Source organism: Aedes albopictus, chromosome 1 (genome assembly GCF_035046485.1).
Source record: "Aedes albopictus strain Foshan chromosome 1, AalbF5, whole genome shotgun sequence".
NCBI lineage: Eukaryota > Metazoa > Arthropoda > Insecta > Diptera > Culicidae > Aedes > Aedes albopictus.
Window position 1 is genome coordinate 3,681,514 of NC_085136.1, and position 27,613 is coordinate 3,709,126.

Sequence of the window (27,613 nt, forward strand, 5' to 3'; positions counted from 1 at the left end):
TCGAATTCAGTTCTCGTTATTGTTTTCTTCAAGACAGTGGTTTAATGTGGACTCATACCCACAACTTCAATATTATTATGAGGTCTTTAGCAGAGTTAACTTGTTTTTATTCCTTGACTAAGGTGAAATACTATTTAATTTTGAGTTTGTAAACATTAGTTCCAAAATAATTTAGTTTTGACGGGCTTGGTGGTCTAGTGGCTACCACTTCTGATTCGTATGCAGAAGATCATGGGTTCAATCCCTGGCCCGTCCTTTTCATCCTACTTTGTATCTTTCTATCCACCTTCTCTCGCTCTCTCTTCTCTACATATACAACTCATGTATATTCATATGTTCATAGCCACCAGAAACGAATTGAAAAAGGTCGTTTCCCTCCCTTCCAACTTCCACTCACAGCACAGTGTATAGATAACGCCTATAAGTTATGCAACCAAAGCGTGCTGTGCCGCTTGACCTTATTCACCTTATTCACCACACAATCTATCACGAACACTATAAAAAACCCCTATCCATGGATCGCATCACCGACCCAACGGTGACTCCCAGATCTCCCATCCTTTCCGTCTAACAAATACCCCAGTCCGTGCGGGTTGTGGGGACGCAGAGTGCTCTCGGTCTCTAGTAGCAACAACCAGTACACTCTAACATTCCTTTCCCTTCCCAGCTGACTATAAGGACTTGGCCGGCGCCGTTATTGATCAAATATGCATGAGCTGCTAAAATTGCACTTTGAGAATAAGTGGAATGTCCCAGCCCCTTATTCAGTTGGATCTCAGTGCAACTGGTACCAGTTCAGATCAATCACGGAGGAGCAACCATTGACATGTATAGTCAGAATTGATCGTTTAGTTCCAAAATAACTTAGTTTCTGTACTTTTTCCTCAAAACAGAGATGTTTCCCAATCCTCGAGTGCTTTTCTTGGCTTACCAATTGACATTCAAATATTTTTTTGGGGAAGGCCGGCATGCTCAGCAATCATGATAATTGTGTTTATTATAGGATTCGTAACAAAGGCATACTTGTACTTGTGAACATGTAAACGCAAAACCACGTCCTTGAAGTAAATAACTAAAACTTTATTGAAAAGCTACATAATGGCAGTGTGTGTATTTTCCTTTCATATATTTGACTATGTATCTGTTCATCATTTAAAAAACAAGTTTTCACAGTACCGCCATCATGATGACTCAAGGTTAAGGTGGCCCACACTTATATGAAAAACAAAAATTTCGAAAAATGCCAAGCCTTACCTCCTAAATCAGTTGTTTTGGACTCCCAGAAGCTACGTTCAAAATTTCAGCAAAATCGGTTGAGCCTAAGGGGGCGCTCAAAACGCTTGAAGTTTGTATGGGAAAACTTGGCCAAATGTATGCAGAAATTTAAAGTTTTCGAATTTTGCCGCTAGGTGACGCTGTAAGCGTTCAATAATCAAACCCTTTGGTATTATTGTAGGTGACTATACTGCCCCCACTCGCATAACAGTCCCATTTGCAAAAAGTAGGAATTGAGCAAACGGCATTTGAAGTTTGAAAACTTGTTTCCATATAAAACTTTGAAAAATCGCCAAAATTTGAAAAATATTTCGATCATCTCGAAACTTTCACAGACTGCTTTGCACATGAATATATAACTGTAAAAAATATTAGAATCACTACAAAGTTGTTCAGTTTTGTGTTATGTAACACAAAAATCCATGATGGGACTGTTATGCGAGTACTTTTGATATGGGACGCTCATAACTTGGTATTTTTTTCACACATTGACATAAAAATTCATAATTTTTATTGTTGTTTTTGGAAATACATAAAAAATGATGACTAATCATAACGATAACTCAAAAGTGATGAAAAGTCAAATGGGACTGTTATGCGAGTGGGGGCAGTATATGCCAAACAACTTTGTTGAAGACCGCAAAGTGATCCAACGCCTGTGAAAAAAGTTATACCCTAGGTAAAGTGAGGATAAACTTTATTGTTATTTTTCCAATAGGGGTAGGCGGGGCATAATGAGCAGCTTAAGCATTTTGCCACCAAATCCACTAAATTAAGTGCAACCAATGTGTAATTTTAACGTTCAATCCTCATTTGAACCTTAACTGACAAAAGCTAATCGTTGAAATTCCGAATAAAGTTATAAATGTTGTAGAATTTTATGTTTTTAAAAACGTATAAAATCGCTAGTTGCGTTTTGGTGGTGGGGCATAATGAGCACCCTAGGTGGGGCAGGATGATCAATATCAGTTTTGTATACAATCATATGCTAATTGACTATTCTTGTCAATGATAAAGCATACCGGCAACAATCAATGAGAATTTGAAGGGATTACGGGGTTAAATTTGTAGGGAACTGTGGGGTTCCAAGGAGTCATCTATTGAGGATTTTTTAAACGGTGATAATATACAGATACTGAAATTTTCAACCTAATAAATTAAAAGTTACAGACAAAACCTTACTACATGCATCAAAACAGAGAAAACCAAAATTAAAATTTGTTTGTTGAAGATGTTTACCATTTTCATTATTTTTTCATCAGTTGCTCATTTTGCCCCACCCTACTACCAACTCTTTGAAGCCTATTTTTTCAACAAAATAATTATACAAATAGTTGAAAAGTGTTACAAATACATTTCATTGGCCTAGGGAATATCAATAAAATCGATAGATGACCACTAAGTTGCGATTTCGATTCCCAAAACCTTATTTTAGGTCACTTGATTCTTATAATATTTTCCCAGTATATGACCACCTAACGCATTTTGATTAATTTTTCAAGGTAAACGGTTTTTTGACTATTGTTTTGTCATCAACTCATTGGATTTTAGATAATTAGACTACAGTCAAGCAAATTGTTTTGTTAATTTGAAGATTTATAGTGAAAATACAAGGTGCTCATTATGCCCCGCCTACCCCTATTCCACGATATTTGACATAGCTGTTGGACCTAAACTTAAGTTTGTCTTTGAATTCAATAGCAATATGATGCGTATTGCTTATGCCACCATTTATTAACAAATACAGGTCGGACTCGATTATCCGGAGACTCGATTATCCGGGGTTCGATTATCCGGAATTTTAGACTCGATTATCCGGAGAATTTTTATAAAGATTTATTTTTATATTGTAATGCATAAATTTGAAATTATTAAGTACAGGTCGGACTCGATTATCCGGAGTCGGGATCTGGCGCTTTCCAAAATAGTATCTCGCAAACGGAATGCTGCAAGAAGCTGAGAATTTGACTGATCACTAATCAAAGTTTATTTGACAAAATATCAAAATTTCAGCTTTATAGAGCATTCTGTTCCTCAGATGTTTGTTTGAGTCAACCCCTCCGTAACTTGACAGATGAGCTCAGTTTCGCGTACCTACTTGCAAATCGCAGATGTCGCTACTGTTCGTAAACAACGAGTCCATCCTTCACTGACGCAACAATTTTCGTCCATGCGAAAACATCTTTTTGTTTCGTGGTGAGTGGAAGCCAACAAGAGGCTAGCGTTTCGTATCAAAAGGACGTATTCAACAGAAGCGCAAAAACTAATGTTCAATAAATTGAAATTATTTTGATTTTTTTTTTATTTGTTGTAAGAAATGTAATAAAAGCACATGTTTAAACGGTCTTCCGTATTAATTGGTGACTGCGCATGCTAGACTAAACCGAAGATCAAACTCAAAAAAAAACATCTGAAAATGATTATTTTTAACTTCCATTTTGGCTTTGCCACCAGATATGTAGCTGTGCAATGTTAGAATAAGTAACCTAATTTATTACTTGCTGGTGCTTAATAACCGCACTAGAAGAAAACATGAGTTTCTTATTAATCTTATGAAAGCCGACAGTTTTGCCTTTACTTGTTTTATAGATATAATGTTCGCTTCTAGTAAACAAATTCATCATGCCGCACTCAATTTGCATTTATCTACCACAAAAAAAGCGAAAACAACAAATTATGGTTTCTGTTGAATGTTTTAATATTTTATGTGCGGTTTGTTATTGTCGGTTTTCGTCCTTTTCAAAAGTAGGTCTTGCCGCTTTGAATCTGACAGTACCACCCGGACCAAAAATTTTAGGTACGCTGACGTTGTTCGGCAGCTGTCAAGAAGCTCCCGGGTTGGTTTGAGTAGTGTCAGAACCCAACTCCGGATAATCGAGTCCGACCTGTACTTGTATTATAATAGGGTATGGAACTATTTGGGCAGAGGGACCTATTTTGGTCACTTGTCGCTGTAACTCAGTTAATTTTGAATCGATTGACTTGAATTTTTGAACATGACTAGATACTCGTGTTCCAAAAATGAAGTCAATCGGTTCAAAATTAACTGAGTTATAGCAGCAACTGCCCAAATGGTCCCAGACCCTACTATGCTGACCCGATTTTGTCGGCTTTCTGGCCCGATTATGTTTAACACTAAAGTGTTTTACACTAAACATTACCATTTCACAATCAATCTTAGCGACAGTTGATATATTTTGGCATCATATAAATACACATTACGTAACAAACAAATCTCGCGTTATATTTGAAAAGGGCCAAACAATTTTAAATTTTATTTCAGCGAAAAATTTGATGCAATGGATGGTTAACGGCATCCTTTGAAAATAGACGCAAATCAAGGCATTTTTCAAAGAATGCATGCATGGATTCCTTCGGATATTACTTCTGGGAATCCTCCAGAATTTCCAAGGGCATATGCTCCAGAAATTTTGTTCAATGATGGATTATCAGTACGAATTCCGAGTAGTTGAAAGCTTCCAAGTTTAATGAATTCGGTGTCCGGCCATTTGCCCGAATGTCGTCTGGCCGAACGCTATCTGGCCGAAAAGGTCGTTTGGCCGAATGCCATTTGGCCAAATCATGATCAAAAGAATTCAGAGGATGTTTTTGACACTCTAACTGCCAATATGAATTTCAGAAGTATTTCCTTCTTTTAATCACAGGCTATTCTTTATAGTTTTGATATTCAGGAATTAGTTGGCGTTGAAACTGTCAATATTTTCCCTCCCTTGAATCAATGGCTGTTCTTTAGTTATAATGAGACGGCGGACATTGGTATCGACCCTTTCGGCCCAATGGCGTTCGGCCAAATGACCCAGAACCGATGTATTCCTCTTGATATTACTGGGTATTTCTCCTAGAATTTCGTCTGGAATTCCTTCAGTTCTCCTGGGATATCTTCAGAAATTTCTTCTTCAGATTTTTCCCGAGGAGTTTTAACAAAAAATGCTCCAGGAATTCTTGTTGGGATTGCATTAGGAATTTCTACTGGTATTCATTCACGGATTTTTCCTCCGAAGAATCTCTATGTATTCCTCCCAGGATTTATCGTAAAATTTTACCTTAATTTCAACCACCAGAGATTCCTCTATGTATTTTCTAAGAACTTGCAATTCTTGGAAAGATTTCACCAAGGATTTCTCTGAAGTTTCCTCTAGAATTTTCTATTGATATTCCACCAGAAGTCCTTTAGAGGAGAAGTCCCAAAACTACTGGTATTTTTCCAAAGATTCTTCCATGAATTTCTTTTCCTTAAATATCTGCAGAAACTTTTGGATTTCTTTAGAAATTCTTCTAGACATTCCTCAGGATATTTTCTTTGGATTCCTCTAGGGATTTCTCAAGAGATTTTTAAAGAAATCTTTTATGAATTACAGTGATTTTTGTAGTGATTCAGGAACCTTTTTCAAAATTCTTTCAGTGACTCCTCTAGGGATTCCTTCAATAATTTCTGTAGTGGCAAATCTAGGAATTCTTTTAGAGATTTCTACAAGGATCCTCTAGAGAGATTTTGACGATTTTTGTATAAAACGTGTTTTTACGAAATTACCACTCCCAATACCACGTGTGTATTATAGACACAGCGCAGAGGCTGTTTCTGGATTAGAATACGTTCAGTCTGTGCAACCTCTGGTTGAAGACGGTTTAGTCGGTGTGTCTTTTCAAAATAATGCGGAAAGGAAACGGAAACGGATCCTGTTCAGGTAGTATGAGTCAAACTTGTTGATTAAAAATGAGAAATGTTATTTGTAATGGTTATTTTTATTCGCTTAATTTTATGATTCAAGTTGTATAAACCCGTTACACTTCACCTACCTACTGTCTGTTTGTCGGGACGCAAAAATGATAAGAGAAGGCTGTGTTGTAGTAGAGATATCTTGCCAATATTGCCAACAAAAGGTAGAAACAGCAAAAGTACATTTTCTCACTACAGCCCTATTCATTACATTTTTTTTCGTCCATCAACACTGATACAAATTTACATAAACCACACTCCTTCCCCTTCACCATCTCTCATCAACTGTATATTTTGTTCTTTTTATAGAATCAAAATCTTTTTTATTTAGCTCAAAATTCACAAAAAAGTGTCGATTTTGTCAGCCCAAAATACTATCAGGGGCCCACTGTATACAAAATTCTGAGAGAACGTCCATAAATTACGTTACGTTTTGAGAGGTGAGGGGGAATTCAACATAGATGACCAATACAAAAACTTCAGGAGTCATACGAAAAGTATGACTATGGGGGAAAGGAATTTTTTTTTCGTTACGTAATTTATGGACGGTTCCTAATTCAAATTTCAGGCTTCATACACATAGCATAACGAAAAAAAATCCATTTTCATACATTTTTAAATTCCGATTAGATTTTGTTTTCGTGATTCGATTATCCGGAGAATTCGATTATCCGGAGTGAAATAAAAATCAATACTCCGGATAATCGAGTCCGACCTGTAACAATAAATAAAAAGTACAGAAGGAATAGTTGAAAGAACGGAGTACTTATTGAAAATATTTCTACATTAAGCATGAAAATAGGCTGCTCAGCATAAAGCCTAGGAAAAACAATTTGATAACAATGATTTAAATAGTCTTATCGATTTGTATATGATGTTTAAAAAAAATTTCTGTGTAATTTATAACCTCCAAGCACGGCATGGTTATGGCGTTGTTTACTAGTAGAATATTTTCTACATAAAACTATATCCTTCGAAACAAATAACAAACAGTTTTTTTTTTGTAATCCAAATTATTGGGCCACGCTCCCCTAAAGCCTTTCGCTTGCAATTTTATACATAAATAAGACCTTAATCATTAAAAAAAATGAAAAAAATGAACATTTTGAACATTCTTGAAATAAATAATTGATACTTTAGTGAAAAGCTACATAATGGCAGTGTGTGTGTGTTTTCCTTTCATGTAGGGTGGGGCGGGGCAAGATGGGTCGCGGGGCAAGATGGGTCAGTGCCATTTTCGAGCGCATTACTCATGTTTTGATTTTGTTAATAATTTTGTTAGATGACCAGCATGAATATAGGGTAGGGCGGGGCAAGATGAGCACCCTAAGGATCACGTTGAGTTTATTGAAAGTTAACACAATTTACCTCTCAATATTTCTTTTCTATGTCATGTTTTCTATCACCCATAAGCATGGGAGGGTTCAAAATTCACAATAAGGATGATTTATTTGACTAAACAAAAAAGATGTTTTATGGTCAGTTCGAACATGCTACGGGGCAAGACGAGCACCCCTACGGGGCAAAAAGAGCACTACATTAAAATCCCAATATATTAACAATAAATTCGTCCCCTTAATGCTAGAACTAGGTAACTCGAAAATCATAGTTTCGAGAAAAACGACTTTGAAAATTTTACAATTTTTTATGTAGTTGTTCCAAAGGTATGGAGCCTTAAAATAATTATTTTTTAGCATTGATCGTTTATTCAGCTTCTACTCTTTCTGCTAGAAGAAAACGTTTTGAACTATTTTGGTTTAAACCTTTGATAAAAACAATAAATGGATGAAAAATTGTCGAGTTACCTAGTTTTAGCACTCAAAATGCAAAATAAATAATGGAGGAGATGTTCTGAGATACCTAGTTTTTACCACTATTGATATCATTCTTTTCAGTTTTCTTGTTGCAGTATGCAAATTTAAAAGGGTTTAGGGGGATTAGGGGCATAATGGACACCCGGGGCGAAATGGACACCCCTGTTTTTGCCGAAACCGTTGACTTTTATGTTAAACTTTCAATTCATAAGTGTAAAGGAACAAGTCATTGTTCTATTTTTCACAAGTACCCTTTATATTCCTTCAAATTAACCAAAATATCATTGAAATGGAAGTTCGTTTTTCATATGGTGGATTTCTTATAATTTCGAAGTAGCAGCAAATAAGGTATTACGAGTGATTGAGTATGTCCACCATACAAACAAGTGAATTGTTAGCTTATCTACATGTATACGTAGATTTAGCAATGGATGAAGCATTATATTTTTGATCAGAACACACAGAAAATAACAATTTCAATGTTGTAGTCCATTCGGGGCGAAATGAACACTGGCAATTCTGAATGGATGTACGAGCGTTGCATACTGTTAGGCGTTTTAGAGAGTTTGGAAATATTCAACCCGATTATTTTAGCCTAAAATTTATTTAATTAACTTTGAAGTTATGTAAACTCGTCTAAGATGGAGTATTATATCTGTGGTATTGATCTCCGTTGGCAAATTACTTAACTGGTCGATATTCTCAAAGATACAGCATAAAATATGCAGGGGTGTCCATTATGCCCCGATGGGTGTCCATTTCGCCCCGTACCTTTGCTGCCAGCCCCAAAAAACACACGGTTTTCAATTCATTATTTCTTCACAACAATGACATTCTACAAGCTGTAAATGATTGAAATACGTAGGAAACAAGCTGAAGTTGTAAGCCAACTAATAATATGTAAAGTTTTTGACTGTAATACAGGCCTAACATACTCATTTGCTTAGGGTGTCCATTATGCCCCTAATCCCCCTACATACTGAAAATAACGTGTAATTACTGAATTTGCTAGGATATTTGCAATATCACCACATGCCACCTCAAATGTTCATAAAATAATCGTCTACGAACAATCACAGTTTTTAGCTAAATCAACAGAAGTAAAATATTTCAAGTTTTTAGACCTAAAATGAAAAACAGTAGTAAATTTTCAACCTACTAACAAAAGAATGTCAAGTAACATTCCCACGGCCAAGCATCCGATAGCTTTTAACCTGTGCAGTTGGAAATAGATATGAATTTCTCAGTTACCTAGTTATAGCACTCAGTTCTTGTATTCTACACTGAGATACCTAGTTTTGAAAATGGTGAATATTTTCGTCGTTTATAATCGTATTTCATTGGTCTTTGGATATATTATAGAGCTCAAAAAGCTCAATCTAATGGTATATTCAACTCAAAAACGTCAAATTTCGAGTTACCTAGTTCTAGCATTAAGGGGACGAATTGGCCATACAGTGATTGATATAGAGAACCTTGTTTATAGCTATAGTATCATGTTCTAAAATTATCATTTTTTCGATTATTGAAAAAAAAAATGCGGTTTTATAATACTTTATACAAAATGACCGGAAAAACAATAAACGATTATTAAGTTGCTTATTTTTAGGAATTTACGCAACCAATTAATTGCAGAGGTTACGGGAACCTATGTTCGGCACTATTGAGTGGATTCCAATAATTTCAAAATATTTTCTATATTCCCTTCAGGGGTGCTCATCTTGCCCCACTATAAGTAAATAACTAAAATTGATTAATTTTTAATTTTTGGTTTTTGAAAATATTTTCTAATATAAATTAAAATGCTTTGCAGTAAGCTAGTAATGTTGGCTGATAACAAGAATTATGGTAAAAATTTGATTCTTACATAAAAACCTTATTTTATTCTGATGATTTCTTATAAGAAAATGCTAAAAATCCATGCTATTGACTAATTTGACGATATTTTTTAATTCGTTCATTATGAAATACCATATATCAGGTTTACAAACAGGATAAACATTATTCTAACGGATTATGAACTTGTTTGGGAAAAAATCATCATAAAAGTAGTAAAACAGAGGGGTGCTCATCATGCCCCGGGTGGCCATCTTGCCCCGTCCTACCCTACAAAAGTTTGGGGCATTGATTGAAAAATTATTCTTTCTCGTTGGAAATAAAAAATAAAATGATTTTTAGCCATTTTTCTTACGCGATACATTCCATATAATCTCCATATAAACGGCCGCGGGGCAAGATGGGTCACCTTCAATTTTGAACGTATTTTTGGAGCATTCAAAAGTTATTTATTTTTTATTACAAGACTATCTCATAATTGACTTCAATCAAGCGGAATGAATGCTCAAAATTATAACATAAAATTTTGATAATTTTTTAGTGAAAACATCGATTTTCAAGTCGCCTTAGGACCACTTAAATCGTAATGTTTTATATATTCCAAATAAATTTATAAAATGTTTACTAGTAGCTCTTGTTTACTCAGTATGGATATGGAGCATATATGAAGGCGGAATAAATCTTATATTTTAACGTTTTTCGTTGAGAAAATGTGAATTACTTAAAAGGTGACCCATCTTGCCCCGCACTTTTTTCACGGCGTAAAATCGATCACTTTTTAAAACTGTTTGTTTAACATCATATTTTGTATTTATTGAACTTTTTATCGACTTTTAGCATAGCTAAATAGTGTATTTAAGAGTAGCGGACAAATACAAACCAATACGATTTGTATTTACAAAGTTATGGTGATCCATGCTTAGGTGACCCATCTTGCCCCGCCCCACCCTATTTGACTATGTATCTGTTCATCATTTAAAAACAAGTTTTCACAGTACCGCAATCATAATGACTCAAGGTGCTTAGAATTTAATATTTTTTTCATATATTATTATACAAAAAATATATAGATATTTTGTTGGACTTTTTTAATAGTTTTTGCATGAAAAACCTGCAAGAAAATTTTTTGTTCAGACTTACTTATTTTTTTATGTATTATAAAGTTGTTCTACACAACACACCGTGCACCATTCAGTTTTTGAAAAAAAAAATCCTTTCGAACTAGCTACTGGCCTTCTACCACAGCAACGTGAAGAAATTTTTCCACCATTTGGCTTCGTTTTTCCCCCACTGTGCATCGGTGGGAAGGGTGTAGTATAATAATAAAATTCCAAACCCTGTCAGTCCAAATTACTTCACCTGCAGTTCTTTTACCTACCTACCTACCCATCAAGAGAATTGGTATTCAAATGGCTCAGGGTGCCGCACTGTTATGGTTTTCTCTCAGCTTTATCTCTTTCATATATGCCTCGAGGTCATCTTCTGGCCCATCCGAAGCCGGTACGCCGAAATCTATCGGATACACGTTGGCTGCTGATGACACCGATTTCGAGTTATGCTCACCTTCGGAACTTTCTCGTTGGGCGTACTTTACGGGACTGTAGAAGTGAACTGCCGTTGGGTGTTGATTATGGCGACTCTGCTTACCCTTCAACGGCGACATGCGGTGCAGATAGCGCCACAGCTTTAACCGATTGTCCTTGTGTCGATTTTTACGTTTAATAAATATTTTTATTTCTCCCTGCTGGCTGCAGATTAGATCCAGATTGGTGACATCGCGCGGAAGCTGGGCGCGCGAGTTGGCCCGTTGCTGGAGGTTGAGTTTGTCATCGAGCGAAAGCCCCGCAAAAGTTGTGGCTTGTCTGATGATGCTCGTCGGTGCTTGGGTCGTTGCCGACGTTGACGAGGATGAAATTGGCGTGGCACATATGTGGCTTCGTTGGAGGCTGTGCGATAGCGTCTCGTCCGAGGATAATCGATTCAATTGTATGCTAATGCGGGACAAATTTTCAGTAGACCGCGACAGCGAATCCTTCGCGGGGTAGATATTGAGACACAGCTCCTGCTCCTGGGTGTACAGGTTCAAGTGGGCCGACGATGTCATCATCACTTTCGATGTGAACATTTTCGGGATGGCCGCCGCCTTGCCACATTCCGCCGCCGCCGATGCCGCAGCCGATCGGTCCGGGAGGAAACGCTTCACAGACAGGCCTCGTGACAGTGCTACGGAATTGATTGACTGTTTTTGAGTAGAGGTCGAGTATAGACTGTCATCCTTGATGGAATTGCCTGCAAAGAGTGGGTAAGCATGTGAGAATCAATTTCCGAACGAGAGAGTGAGTTCAATCAAATTTAGGACAGTAATTGGTTTAGGGCACTTGACACCAAACCGATAGTCATTACTAAACAATGATACTATTGTCACAGCCTGTAATAAGGATTTCAGATCCAATGTGATTAATGCAGGTTTCATGAATGACCCACTGTATTTTAACGAAAAAAAAACGAGTTTTAGCTCAATCTTTGCAATGTTTCTTCAAAATATGAAATGCAAGTTTTCTTTTTGAGGTCTTGAAAGTATTTTATAAGGTAGAATAAAGTGGGGCAAGAGTGTTGGAAGTGCGTGTAGCAAGAACATAAACAGCGATGCGTAAACAGAGTAGGCGTTGAGATTGCTTTGAGTATTTTGAATTATCTGTCATCCTAGTGCAATAAAAATTTCATTCCGTTTTTTGTTCACCAAAATTCAATAAAACCTGTTTTATTACTAGTTTACAACAGGTTGTGGGCTCTCTGGACAGTTTTTTTTTTTTGAAAGTTGTGATAACCGCAGGTTTTTTGCCTTTCTCGTACACTAAGTGTACTGGAAAGGCTATATGTTCACTCCAAAAACGACTTTTTGATAGAAGGCTCGGAGGGTCAAGTCACATATACCAATCAACTCAGCTCGACGAATTGAGGTGATGTCTGTGTGTGTGTATGTGTGTGTGTGTATGTGTGTGTGTGTGTGTACAAAAAAACTCACATCACTTTTTGGCAGTAAACCTCATCCGATTTCAATGACCGACGGTTCATTCGACGCGGAATCTGGTCCCATTGTTTCCTATTGAAAATGGTTCGGATCGGTCCAGCCGTTCCGGAGTTATGGCCATTTACGTGTTCCGGACCAGTACCCTTGGAAGGGGTCATACATAAAAATGTAACAAACACATACATGCGACACATCAAACTGCGGCATTTTGGATAACCTGATGAACAGTCAGCAAGAAAACAGTCTCAGACCATATCTGAACCGGTAGTGTTCCGGAACCGGTTCCGGGAGTCCCGCCGGAAGTGGCCAAATATAAAAGTGAACCAAATCCATGCATGCGACACATCAAATTGCGGCATTTTGGATAACCTGATGAACAGTCAGCAAGAAAACAGTCTCAGACTAGGTCTCAGACCATATCTGAACCGGTAGTGTTCCGGAACCGGTTCCGGGAGTCCCGCAGGAAGTGGCCAAATATAAAAGTGAACCAAATCCATGCATGCGATATATCAAAGCGCGACTTTTTTGATAACCCAATGAAAGGTTGGCATAAAAAAAGACTCAGACCATATCGGAACCGGTTCCGGATGTCCCGCTGGAAGTGGTCATATACAAAAGTGATCCAAACCCATGCATGCGGCACATCAAACTACGGAATTTTCGATAACCTGATGAGCAGTTAGCAAGAAAACAGTCTCAGTCCTTATATGAACCGGTAGTGGACGTGGAGTGGACCTGGTGTGATGGTTAGAACACTTGACTATCACGCCGAGGACCTGGGATCGAATCCCACTCCCGACAAACTCGCAAAATGTGAGTTCTTCCTTCGGAAGGGAAGTAAAGCGTGGGTCCCGAGATGAACTAGCCTAGGGCTAAAAATCTCGTTAATACAGATAAAAAAAACCGGTAGTGTTTCAGAACCGGTTCCGGGTGTTCCGCCGGAAGTGTCCGTATATAAAAGTTGACAAAACTCTTGCATGCGGCAAATCAAATCACGGTTTTTTCGACAACTTGATGACCGGTTATTGAGGAAGTAGGCTAAGACCACATTATGGACTGTCAGTAGTGCCGAAACTAGTTCCCTCCGAAAGCGGCTAAATATAAATTTGAACCAAACCCATGGCTTTTTTGATAACCTAATAAACTTTAGCAAGCAAATAGGTTCAGACTATTTAAGAGACTATCGGTAGTGTTTCGCAACCGGTTCCGGGCCGGAAGTGACACCAAACCCATGCATGCGATACCTGAAATCACGGCTTTTTAGGTAACATGATGAACAGTTGCAAGAAAATAGACGCAAGCCCTATCAGTGTGTTACGGAACTGATTACGGGTGTCCCGCCAGAAATGATCAAATGTAAAAGAGAACCAATACATGCGACATACCGATGACTTATTCAGTAACAAGATAAACGGTTAACCAACAAATAATCTCAGACCATATTTGGTGTTCCAGAACTGGTGACAAGACGAGTAACGCGTCGGAAGTGGTAAAATATAGAAAGGAACTAAACCATAGCGGCGTTTTTGATAATCTGATGAACGGTCAACAAGAAAATAGTCTCAGGCCACAGTAGTTCGGAATCGGTTGCGGGTGTGATTTGATATAAGTGAACCAAAACCATGCATGCGATACATAAAATCGCGGCATTTTCAAAAATTTGCCGAACGGTTAGCAAGAAAATAGCCTCAAATCACATCAATTTCGGCTTTTCAGGTCACGTGATGAACAGTTGACAAAAACATAGTCTAAGACCATATTTGAGACAACCGGAATCAGTTCCAGATGTCCCGCCGGAAGTAGTCAAACGTAAAATTTAACCAAACCCATGCAAGCTGCACATCAAATAGCGCAATTATAAAGGTTAACAAAATAAATGTCAAAGCGATAAATCAAATTGTGGCTTTTTTGATAGCATGTAAACGTTGGGTAAGATTATAAATGAAGAAATGATCAAAGTCTTCATATATGCGAGAGAACGAAATCGTGACCAAAGCGATCTCTTCAAATCCCACCATTTTAGATTCCTACGGTGTAAATGTATAGTAGGATGGATCAACGTTTTATATAAAAATATAATTTAATCGCATCAACCTTATACAGTTTTTCAATCTCCAATCTCCTTATGCTTCTAAAATTACTGCTCACAATTTGGTGCGGCTGGTTGAGCCCTCACTCTTCTCATTGCGATTGAAATTTGAATGGAAAATCTACATTTTCTGCATTTTCCTCGTAGGAAGGTCAAATTTTACATGAATCGTGTTACCAATGATAATAAAATATAGCCTAAAGTGTGCTGCAATAAACATTGGCGAAGATCACAAAGTGATCTGTGATTGTGAATAAAGTTAACCTTCTTCAAGCATTAGCTCACGCTCACCCCGCTGCCGTAGTGGATGGAATGGGGTCACAATGACCCCATACACGACTAGGGTTAAGGTGGTCAAGCAGTCAACTGAGAGGTCTGATCTTTTTCTGCTCTGTTTTGTTGTTAAACATAACATCGAAATATGTATCATCAATAAGTTTCGAAAATCGATGATGGCTTTGTTAAAATTGTTGCTAGTGTAAAGTGTTTTCAGGATTCAGGAACATTTTGGCTAACGACGAAGAAAAGTTTATGAGTACATATTCGACGAGAAAGGCACTATCACCACTAGGTGGATTAATCTGGTTTTTTTGTTCGTGCAATCGTTTAAGAGGAGAAATGGATTTCGCAAAGTTGAGAATCAAGTGGCTTTCATACGACAATTGCAAAACATGGACGATTCGAGCATTGGCGTATCTAGGATTTTTTCCTAGGGGGTGCCAGTTTCAGAAGCTTCCGATTTGATTTTTTGTAAAATAGTTGTGGTGACATCAACGCATTATTCCTGAGCCAAATTACAAACTTTTTTGTAAAAAGACACCAAATTTAAATCAATCCTGGGTTGCGTTGTTAAGCTTCAAAATATAAATCTGGTAAATGAAATGCTGTATGAAGCTGAAATTTTCTGTAATCATTGTCAACATTTCAGTTTCTTAAAGCATTCTGTTAGTAAGATACATGTTTTGGGAAGTTCCAAAAATCGACCGGATAATTGAGTTTTTTTGTTTTCCGCAAAACATTCTTTCGGAAATTTCTCAGGGAAAATTCCCGGCAATTTATTTGGAAATTGTTTCGTCATTTGTATGCCAATTTAGATACCTTTTGGAATTTTCTCAGTAATTTCTTTGGAATTGGAAAATTTCTTATGCATTTTCTTTGGACTCCCTTCGACAATTTCTTTGAGAATTTCTTCGGTAATATGTATAGATTTTTTTTACAAAATACCTTTAGGCACATCCTTTGACAATTCTATCTGTAATTAACATGGACACTTCTACGGTAATCCCTTGAGAAGTTTGTTTGGCATTTTTTTTTCTTGAATCCAAATCATTCGGATTTTTTAGTAGTTTCTCAAGCATTTTTCAATTACGTCAGCAGTTTTTTTTTGGTAATTCATTCGACAATGACTCTAGAAAATTCCTCGCAAATTCCTTTGCAAATATCTTCGGAAGTTCCATCTAATTTTTTTTCGGGATTTTCGTCGGATTTTTTTTAATGTTTTAACTGTGCTATTCAGTTTTACTTCGGCATTTTCTTCAAGATTTCCCCCCAGCCTCAGACGAACGCCGAAAGAACCTGAAGCTTGAAGGAGAAAAGAGTATGCTATTGTTTTCTTGAATGTTATCAAAATTTCATCATTAACAATATCTGTGAATGATCATATGTTTTTACGTTCTTCCGTATTCTTCAAAAAGTCAAATTTCTCTAGATTATTTTTAATATTTATCATTATGTTACCTGGGAATTCAGATACTTTTTTGTTGTGAGAAGCTATTTTAGTTTTTTTATTGAGCAAAACATAATCAATAAGCTTTCGGCAGTTTAGTGAAAGTTTCTTTTTGTAAATTCCAAAACATTCGCATTTGGAAAGGTTACGTACGTTGTGGTTACATGTGTGGTCTTGAGGATACGTTCGAGGATTTTCTTCGCTTTTAATGGAATATTTTTCAGTGATCAAATGATACTCTTTCAGTTCATACAACTGTTCCAGTAAATGTTTCTTTGCACTTAATAGAAATTTTGCAAGAGTGACAACTGTGCAAATGCCGAATTTTGTAGGTCGTTTCACCCGAAAAAAAGTACCATTGAGTTATTCCCCCAAATAAAAATATATATCCAAAAATTACTTCACCAATTTTTTCAAGTTTTTCATCAGAATATTTTGCTAGGTTGCCTTCAGAAAATCTTTCAGAAATTTTCTCAATGGATTTCTTTGAAAAATTCTTTAAGAATAGCTCTAATAAATCTCTTCGGCAGGGATCCTTTAAAAAATTGAATAAAAAATTCTTCTACAGATTTTTCTTGAAATTTTCGAAGTTCCATCAGAAATTCTTCCAGGGATGAAAGGCTGTTATCTAGAAGTTTATTCCGAAATTAGTCAAAGATTTATCCCAATATCTTTCCAAGAATTTTATTGAATAATCTTCCACAATTTTTTCAGAGTTCCAAAGTTTTCTTTGGAATTTTTCTAGAGATTCCTGCAAAAGTATCTTTAAAGATTAGGTACTTAGAAACTCTTCAATAGATTTTCTCAATAATTCCGCCATAAATTCCTATAAAAAATCCTGCAGAGATTCCGTTAGAAATCCAATGAATTCCTTCAGAAATTCTTTTAGGGATTTTTATTAGAAAATTTTCTACGGCTTTCATTAGAAATTCGACTAAAGTTTTCTTCTGATAGTCATCTATAGATTTCTGGAAATTCTTGCTGAAATTTCTCCAGGATTTTCATCCAGTATTCCTCTGGATATTTTTGCTGAAATTCCTTCAGAGATTCTTGCATAATTTAATCCAATGATTCCAGCACAATAAAAACTTCTTTAGGGATTCTTTCAGGAATTTCTCTATGTCCATGGTTTGTCTAATGATTATTTAAAAATTTCTTACAGTTCTTCTGAGAAATATTTTGATTTAACTTCAGAAGAAACCTTTGCTTTTTTTTTTGGAAAAAGTCTGGTAAAACCCGTGAAACTCAATTGAGTACAAAACAAACAAATATTTTTAAAAATACTGTAAGATTTCTTGTAAAAAATGATGCATAATTTATTTATATTATGAATCTGAAATATTATTTCTAATTATTTAGCTGGTCTTAGTGAGATTCTTGGAATGCAAAATGTGTTTGTACCTATACTTGAATAAGAGAAAAAGATTTTAGATAATTTTTGGGTGACTCCAATTGAAATTGCTACAGAAATTACACAAATGAAAAATACTATAAAAAAAACCAAATCGAAGGGAATATGTTTCTTTGAAACACCAAAATATAACGTTTGAAGAAAATTTGTATAAAAGTAAAAACTACAAGTTAAGCAAATTAACAATGTCTAATTGTCATGCGGCACCAACCTGGACGCTTGCCAAGGGCTCCATGGGACAACGCTACGGCTCTGTTACTGCTTTGCCAACTTTTTCGGTAATTGCATTGGAAATTTCTTTGGCAAATTTTCCATAGATATCCCTCAGAATTTTCTTTGGAAGAATTTTCGACAATTATTTCACAATTATTTCGAACATCACTTCAGAATTTGGTTGAAAATTCCTTCGGCAGTTCCTCTAGAACTCATTCTAAAATTCCATCAGAAATTCCTTTGATGATTTTGCCAACAATTCGCCGGCATGGTATTTGAGAAATTGTTCGGTAATTTCTTAGAAAATTCCTTTTGAAATTTTTCGGCTATTGTTTTGAAAATCACAATTCCGTTGTAAATTGTAAGTTTTTGAATTTCAAAAGGAACTGTCTGAGAATTTGCAAAGAAATGGCCGAAGAAATTCACAAACAAATAGCCGAAAAAATCCCCAAAGAACATACAAAAGAAATTGTAAAATGAATTCCCATTCAAATCCAAAAAATGATCGTTAGAGAAACTTCAAAATTAACTGCCTAGGGAATTTCAGAGGAATTACCGAAAAAGCTTCCAATTTTCCACACAAATAACAAAAGAAATGCTCAAAGAAAGGGCTGTCCATAAACCACGTGGTCATTTTTTTGAGGCTTTTCAACCCCCCCCCCCCCCTGGTCATTTGTCCATACAAAATTTTTTATTCGTCCATACAAAATGGTCATTGGTTGAACCCCCCCTCATGACCACGTGGTTTATGGACAGCCCCAAAGTGCTGAACACCGAAGTAATTCACAAAGGAATCGCAAAAAAATCAAGGATGATGCAGCCAGAGGAATTCCCTAAGAAATTTCCACAAAAAAAAAATAAAAAAAACAATGCTGAAAAAAATTATAGACTTATTGCCGAAGTAATTTTCGGAAGCAATAATTATAAATTCAATGAAATCATGAAGAACTACAGAAGAAATTGCCAAAGAAGTTTGCAAAGACACTGAAAAAGGAATTGAGGAAGGAAATTATGATGAGTTGCCGTTGAAATGTCAGAACAAATTTTCCACGAAATTGCTGATCAAAAACCAAGCTCGTCGTATACAGCGCGAGCGCGATGCTGTTTTAGGGTCAAAGGTTAAAATTAATCACCCAGACCCCTGCCAGAACCGAAAAACTGATGCACATTTCATATAGCGTCTCAGGATAATCCTATTTGGAGGGTAGGTACTAAACTAATTAATCAGCCAAAACATATTTTTTGCAATTACGTTGCGAAAAACTTCATTTTTCAATTGCCTAATGGTCTACTTTTCGGCACTCTTAAGAGTGCTGAAAAGTAGCACTTTTCGGCACCTTTGCAAGCACTCTTTTTCTACTAACTGCAATGTCTTCCATAAGATCCAGGTGCTGCTTTTACATCCACTGACTATCTTGAATCCGAATCCAGACGACTTTCGTTCCGATTTGGACTGCAGTTCCGGCGAAAAAGCAGCTACAGAAGTTCCTTCTACGACTTTTGTCTAAGCCCATGCACAACTGTTTGACAACTGCAGCTCAATGATAGCTACACCATAGCCTACCTGATCGAACAAAAAAACCACCCCAGCGAACATGGATGATCGCACGTGATTCCTTCTGATGCATGTTTGTGTAACGAGAAAAGATTATGCTGCATGAGTATTTTTCATAATTGCAAAAAATGTTGTTTGCAACATGTTACAAAACTCGATTTTTTCAGCACTCGTCGTATTTATCCAACTCGGCAAGCCTCGTTGGATAAATGTACGACTCGTGCTGAAAAAATCATCATTTTGCAACTTGTTACATAAATAACTATTTTAGTGCTTTAATTATTGAATATAAGTCTAAAACGCTAATACATAAAATTATTAATGAAGTCATTCCGTTTGTAACTTTTGTTTTGTTCAAATGCGCCATTCATAAATGATGGAATTATCGTGTGAACGTTTAATTTTAGGCTAATATCAAGGAAAAATTCTAGGGGGTGCCAGGCACCCCTGGAACCCCCCCTAGCTACGCCAATGGATTCGAGCTCGACAAGTGTTAACACGGAAAGGTCTTTTGCGTTATGTGTGTGCTGAAATTCCTGTTGAAGAAGCATGGGTGCTGTTGAAAGAGTATTATGTAAAGGATTCATCAGTTGGAAAAGTTGTAACAAGCTGTCAAAAATTAAGCTCCCGGAAGGTTGTGACAAGCGGCAACATCTAGTCGAATTTGAAGATCTGTTTGAAAGAATCGAGAACGTAGTATCATAGACTAATTTCGTAGTATCCCAAGTAACAAAAAGTTCCGCTTCCCATGACAAAATGCGATTTGGGGGCATCCATTTAGTACGTCACGCTAAATTCGGGAATTTTTGACCCCCCCTCAACCCTATAAGCGTGATGTACTTTATGGATGCCCCCTTTCAAGTTCCGCGAAGTTCAGATAAAGTTCCAAATGGAACTTTCTGGCTGCTTAAGAGGCTAACGATGAGCCTTGCTGGAACTTCGGTCACAAGTTCCGGCAAGGCTCATTGTATGCCTCTTAAGCAGCCAGAAAGTTCCATTCGGTACTTTATCTGAACTTCGCTGAACTTTAAAGCTGCTTAAGATGCTACTCGGAACTTTGTCGGAACTTTCAAGTTCATACAAATTCAGTTCAGTAGCATTGTGTTTCAATGCAATTTCCAGGAAATTCCTGAAGGATTTCCCGAGGAATTCCTGAAGGTATTTCTGTGGAACATCTGAATCAATTCCCAAAGAACTCTTGGATAAATTCCCAAGAAACTCCTGAAGAAATTCCAGAGAAGATCTTGGAGTGAATTCCGCGGTACTTCTGGAGAAATTCCAGTGGAGATCCTGCAAAAATTCTGAGGAATTCCTGCAGGAATTTCCGGAAAACTCGGAGGGATTTTCAAAGAACTCATGGAAAAAAATCGGGAAGCTTCTGGAGAAATTCCCGTGGAATTCTTGGAGGAACTACTGGAGGAATTTCCGAAAATTTATGAAGGTATTCATATTCATAAATTCTTAAGAATTTCCTAGTTAAATTTACGAGAAATCTCTGAATGCATTCCCGAGAAACATCTGAAGGAATTTCCGAGGAACTTCTGAAGGAATTTCCTAGGAACTCTCGAGAAAATTCTCGAGCAACTTCCCTTGAAGGCACTCCTGGATATATTCTCGAAGAACTCCTGAAAGAATTCCCGGGGAACTGCTGAAGAAATTCGCAAGGAACTTCTGGAGGAATTCTCGAGTTACTTTTGAGGAAATTCTCAAGGATCTCCTCGAAGAATTTTCACGGAACTCCTTCAGGAATCCTTTTTCAACATAGCCTCCCTTATCATTACACCTGAAGATCACCACAGCAGACGGAATCGCAAATCGATTACGTTCTGATTGACGGAAGCACTTCTCCGACATTATCGACGTTAGGACCAATCGTGGCGCTAACATCGACTCTGACTACTGCCTGGTGATAGTTAAACTGCTCCCAAAACTCTCGAGGCAGCGTTGCCAGACGAGAGCGAGCTCGATGTGGCCCCTCTAGGAGACTACTGGAGAACAGTAAAAGCAGTCATCAAAGATGCAGCTGAGAGCATCATCTGGTACGTGGAAAGGAGTCGACAAAACGAGTGGTTTGACGAGTACAGTGATAGACATTCGTTTAGCCGAGACCAAAAAAAGTGTCAGGAAACCCATACAAAAGATTTTATGATAAAACTTTTTTATCGTAGTGATAGTATATCTAGTACTAATTTATAAAAATGTGATACATCACACTTACATATACACTGAAACAAAAACGAGGGTAAAACCCTTCAAATGTCATTTTTTGCCTAGACATTCGTTTAGCCGAGGTAAATGAAAAATTGGTTTTCAATAGTTTATTTGCAATTTCGTGAGTATATTTCGAGGATATACTCCAAGGCATTTAGTTTATGACGTGTTAGCAAGATAATTGACTTTAAAAGTTTATTTATTTGTGAAATTCAGAGAAATATTATAAAAAATGTCCCGATAAGGAGAAGCGACGATAAACAAATTTGTTCAAGAAAAATGATTTCTGTAAACGCTCAAACGTAAGCTAGATTAGCAGTTTTGAAAATATGACACAGAATTATTGTTAGAAATGTTCAAATTATTGCATAAAATGCCATGAAAAAATTAAGTATACTAGGTTTTGGATGTTTAAACTTGAAAATGTGATTGATAAAAGCTAAAATAAATAGTTCTGCATTGAAATAAAGACGTGCTTTAATGCCTGTGGAGTATACCTGATTGATACCTGCATTACTAAATGAGTTAGAAGACTGCTAAGTGAAAGAACTGCCAGTAGTGTCAGAATTTTTGTACCCTGTTTATTTAAAAGCAGATGCTCATACAAAAATGCAAGATATGGTCAAACAATTGGCTTATTTCATTCAATCTGAAGAAATATATTATAAAATAGTCTTAGTTGTGAACCACATTCATTTTCAACATGATTTATTTGAAAAGAATGTCTAAATTATGAAACAAATAGATCATGCTAGAAATTTGAATACTTTCAGTGCCATTTCTCGAAATATGAGCCGTCCAATGTATGTTATTTCAGCCAGAATACAGTCTGGAAAATATTGGGAGCTATTAGAAGACGTAATAGTAGTAAACGCTGTGATTAATGCAAGTGAAACCATAATATGTCATCAAAACAATACTTAAACACGTGATTTTTTGATGGTTTGCGTTATTTTTTTTCTGTTAAAAACATTGTTTTTCGTATATTTTCAACCTGCTTTGGTCATGAAACTTTAATTGCATTCTTTTGAAACACTTCCGATAAAAATAACTACATCAAATCTGAATTTGGAAACATTTACAATATTATGACATATTTATATGAGATGCAAGCAAAATTAATATGGCAACACTTCCAAAAACGACCTAATTCATGATTTACAAGTCGATCCATAATGCAAGTCAACATACAAAATGACTTTGTTGGATATTTTTCGAAATTTGTTAGTTTTTTTTATTATGGAATTCTAAAAAATGTTCAATTCGGCTAAACGAATGTCTAGGCTAAAAATGACATTTGAAGGGTTTTTGTCCTCGTTTTTGTTTCAGTGTATATGTAAGTATGATGTGTCACATTTTTATAAAACAGTACTAGATATACTATCACTACGATAAAAAAGTTTTATAATAAAATCTTTTGTAAGAGTTTCCTGACATTTTTTTGAAAATTTTTTAGCCTCGGCTAAACGAATGTCTATCACTGTAGTGCAGAGCGATTCTGGAGGAGAATTCTGCAACACAGACGGTGAGAGTCGCCCACATGGCATGGATCGATCACAGCAGGCATTTGGCATTTGGCAGTCAGTCTGGGTGAGCGACTGCATGAATAAACCACATTTCAAGCATAACTTTATCAAACACCGTATCTAACAATATCCACGAACGGAAAAAAATTGAAGAGGAAGTTCGCTGTTCCCATAGCAACTCATACATTTAGTATTTCGGAAACGTGAAAAATCTGCGTATTTTTTCACAAATCATCCCCCCAGGTGAGTGGTACAAGTTGTAGTCCTCAACGAAATTCAGCGCCTCATGTGAAACTCTCTTTTTTGTTTACATATGTTACATACAGTGTTTGGTAAAGTTAGGCTTGAATTGTGGAATATGTACTGAAGTTTGTTCGTACCGTAAACCGGGGTCAAATTGATCAGTAAGGTGAAATTGATCATTCGCGGACTAAATTGTAATCCCATATTAACAATGTCTGCACGTCTTTATGATCATAAAACTCTTACGTAATGCGAGGTATGCACTTCAAACGGAATCACTCAAGTAATTTTCGTTCAGTGCATTATTTTTCCGTGATCGGAATGGTCAAAAAATTTACCCAGCAAGCCCCATTTGATTTGACGTTTCGTTTCAGCTCCGTACTAGGATCCGGAATAAAGCGACGCTTTATTATTTCTTGAGCGATTCCTTGCCTAAATTTTCCACGCATCGAGATAGGCCAAGAAATTTCTTGCGATCTGCGTACTACCCATTAAGTGTATGTTCCCCGTGACGGTGGATGTATGTTTTCTAAAAATTCCTCAAGTATTTCTGTAAGAATCCTTCCATTGAAAAAAAAAACACGAAGGCTTTTTCTCCAGGATGTCCCCAATAATTTCACAATGTCAGGCCTCCTTAGTGATACTTCTGACAATTTCACTGACATCCCCAAAATACCGAGTTCCTCAGGAATCCCCTCAGGAGTTCCTGGAGAATTCATGTAAAAGTTCCTTGACAATTCTTCCAGAAGTATCTCAAATATTGCTCCAGGAGATCGTAGAGATTTTTTCCAGGAGTTCCTTGAAAATTTCTTCGGGAATTCTCCGAGAATTCCTGCAGAAATTACCCGGAAATACCTGTAGGATTCTTTCCGCATTTTTTTTTCAGGAGTTCCCCAGAAACTACTTCATAAGATTCTCAGGAATTGCCCAAGGAGATTTTCAGGGTTATCTTCAGGACTTCCTCGGGAATTCGTTCAAGAGTTCTTCGGCAATTCCTTCAGGGGTGTCTTGGAGTTCCTCAGGAATTTCTCTTCGGAAATTTCTCCAGTAGTTCCTGGAAATTCCTGCAGGAGCTCCACAGAAATACCTACATCAGAACCTCGAAAATTCCTCCAGGAGTTCGTCGAAAGCTCCACCAGAAGTTTTTCTGAAATTCCTCCAAGACAAAATCAGCAATACCTCTAGTAGTTACTCGCCAGGAGTTCCTTGGGAAATCCTCCAGAATTACTGGAGAATTTCCCTAGAAAATCCTGGACGAACTCCTCCAGGAGTTCCCCGAAGATCCCTCCTTGAGTTTTTCGGATTTTTTCCACGAGTTCCCCATGAATTCCTCCAAGAGTAACCTGAAAATTTCACCGAGAATTCACTGGAAATTCCTCCAGGAGTTCCCTGGGAAATGCTGCAGGAGTTTTTCGTGAATTTCCCCATAAATTTCTGCAAGAGATCCTTGAAAATTTCTCCAGGAGTTCTTTAGTAATTTCTCCAGAAGTTCTACCAGGAATTTCACAGGAATCCCTGCAGGAGTTTCCTGGCTATTTCTACAGCTGTTTCACAGGAAATGTTTGCATTAATTTCTCGGGAATTCTTTCAGGATTTCCTGGGGAACAAGTCCAGACTGAAGTTCCTCGGTAATTTCTGTAAGAGTGCATAAGCAGTTCCTCGGGGGTTTCTTAGGCAGTTCTTCAAGGATTCCACCAGGAGTTCTTAGGAATTTCTGCAAGAGTTCCAGAATTACTGCAGAAATTCCCAGGAAACTCCTGAAGGAATTCCCGAGGAAACAGAAATCTCTGGAACATCTGAATAAATTCCCGAGGACTCCTGGAAGAATTCCCGAGAAACTTCTTAAGAAATGTCATAGAAGATCTTGGAGGGATTTACGTGGAACTCCTGGAGAAATTCCAGAGGAAATTCCTGTGGAATTTTTGGAGGAACTCCCGAGGAACTACTGGAGGAATTTGCGAAAGATTCATGGAGGTATTCATAGAGAGCATTCAGATGAATTCTTGAGAATTGTCTAGTGAAATTTACGAGAAATCTTTGAATGGATTCCCAAGGAACTCCTGAAGAAATTGCCGAGAAACACCTAGAAGTATTTGCGAGGAAGTTCTGAAGGAATTCCCGAGGAACGCTTAAGAAAATTCTGGAGGAACTCCTCTTGAAGAACTCCCGAGGCACTACTGGGTAAATTCCCGAGAAACTCCTGAAAGAATTCTTCTGATGGAATTCGCAAGGAGCTACTGGAGGAATTCTCGAGGAACTCCTTCACGAAATCCCGAGGATCTCTAGGAAAAATTCTTCTAGAATTCCCGACAAGAAGCACAAAACAAGATCATAACAAAATTGTGACAAATGTTGTTAGAAATAACAACAGTTGATATAACTCTGTTATACGGATTTTTTCATGTGAATGTCCATAATAATATAATATTAACATTTGTTTTTTTTTTTGTAGAGTGACCAGGTGGAGCTTCAGGACAGCTAATAGCAAAGCCTGAACCCTTTCCCAACTTTCCCCCTACTAGGACCAATACTCACGATGGACTAGACGATGTCGTCAACTTGAGCAAAGTGTGTACCCAGCCAACCACATATCGTAAATCATTGTGTGGAAAAAATCGTATATATTCATATATTGAATCAGAATTGTATAATCTATATCTATATCTATATATATAAAAATGAATTTCTGTCTGTCTGTCTGTCTGTCTGTCTGTCTGTCGGTCTGTCTGTCTGTCTGTCTGACCGCTATGGATTCGAAAACTACTTGACCGATCGGTGTAAAATTTTGTATGTGGGTATTTTTGGGGCCGGGGAAGGTTCTTAGTTTGGTGCGGGACCTCTCCGGTCTCTGGAACGGGGGGCTCCCATACAGATGACTTCGCCGGGGACGTCCATATGGAGCTGCATGTCAAAAAACACAGTAGGCAGGCAGAACGACGTTTGCCGGGACAGCTAGTAATATATTTGTTGACAATGATTGCGTAAAATCGCATTTCATGCCAAATTAAATTTCAATTGCGATTTTGTTTCATATAGTCGTCTCCGATCATAAAAGGTGCGAGATACTATCGGTAGGATCGCACAGAATCGGATAGAATCATGAAAAAACATACATTCTTAGTGTCAAGCTGCAAGTTCGCTAGCATCGTATATATGATTTCTTTGAATCGTGGAAATCGTCGCTTCACATCGTATATGAATCTGCTAAATCGAGCTTGCTACCTTAAGGTATGATGAAAATCGATGAAATCGTATACAACTATAACAATGTTGTATATTGATCGTTTGCGTCACACTTGTGTCGTATCGAAGTGAATTAAATCGTAGAAATCGTATATTCATTTTTACAGTCGCATATGATTGTTACTGCACTTTTATTAGTCGAATCTTAATCTCGGAAATCGTAAATGGTTTTGTTTACATATTTGTATGATGGAGAAAAAGATAAAATGGTATTCATCACAAATTTGTATTTTTTTGTTGTTGACACATTCCAACCATGGTAGCAATAATTCTAACCAAAACTATAGGTTTGTATACTAGCAGATGACTTACAATAAGTGATGTATAGATTCCAACAACGATGTGAATTCCGGGCCTCTTGCACGGCACCACTTTTGGTGCCACTCAATGCACAACAACAACGCTCCCACCACAAGTCTCGCACCGTGTCATGCTAATTTTTATTCGTTTCATGCCCTTCACTTTGAACTCTCTATTTTCAACTTGGCAATATAGCCAATAGAGCAGGTCTCAATCAAAGGACCTAAGGTCGATTCCCACTCAACACCAATTGATTTTTTTTATTTGAAAATCTTGTATCGTATATTGGTACACTCAATCGTAATAAGATCATGCATAATCGTATATTTAGACGGATTAAATCGGCAAAATCGTAGAAATTTTTCGAGAAATCGTAAATTATGTTGGATGGAACCGCAGTAA

The 27,613-nt window shown here is 37.0% G+C and overlaps 1 protein-coding gene across 3 annotated transcripts in view; it reads right to left on the bottom strand.

The window, feature by feature from the left end:
- Window positions 1-27,613, bottom strand: part of LOC109405399 (pyrokinin-1 receptor) — a 398,748-nt gene that overhangs the window by 38,448 nt on the left and 332,687 nt on the right. For 2 of the 3 annotated variants that reach the window (XM_062843022.1, XM_062843015.1), the window contains one exon: window positions 10,995-11,952. In XM_062843022.1, coding sequence (XP_062699006.1) covers window positions 11,078-11,952 — 875 coding nt within the window. In that variant the 3' untranslated portion in view covers window positions 10,995-11,077. Of the gene's footprint in view, window positions 1-10,994; window positions 11,953-27,613 lie in introns of those variants that run through there. The other variant, XM_062843026.1, reaches the window with a different exon arrangement.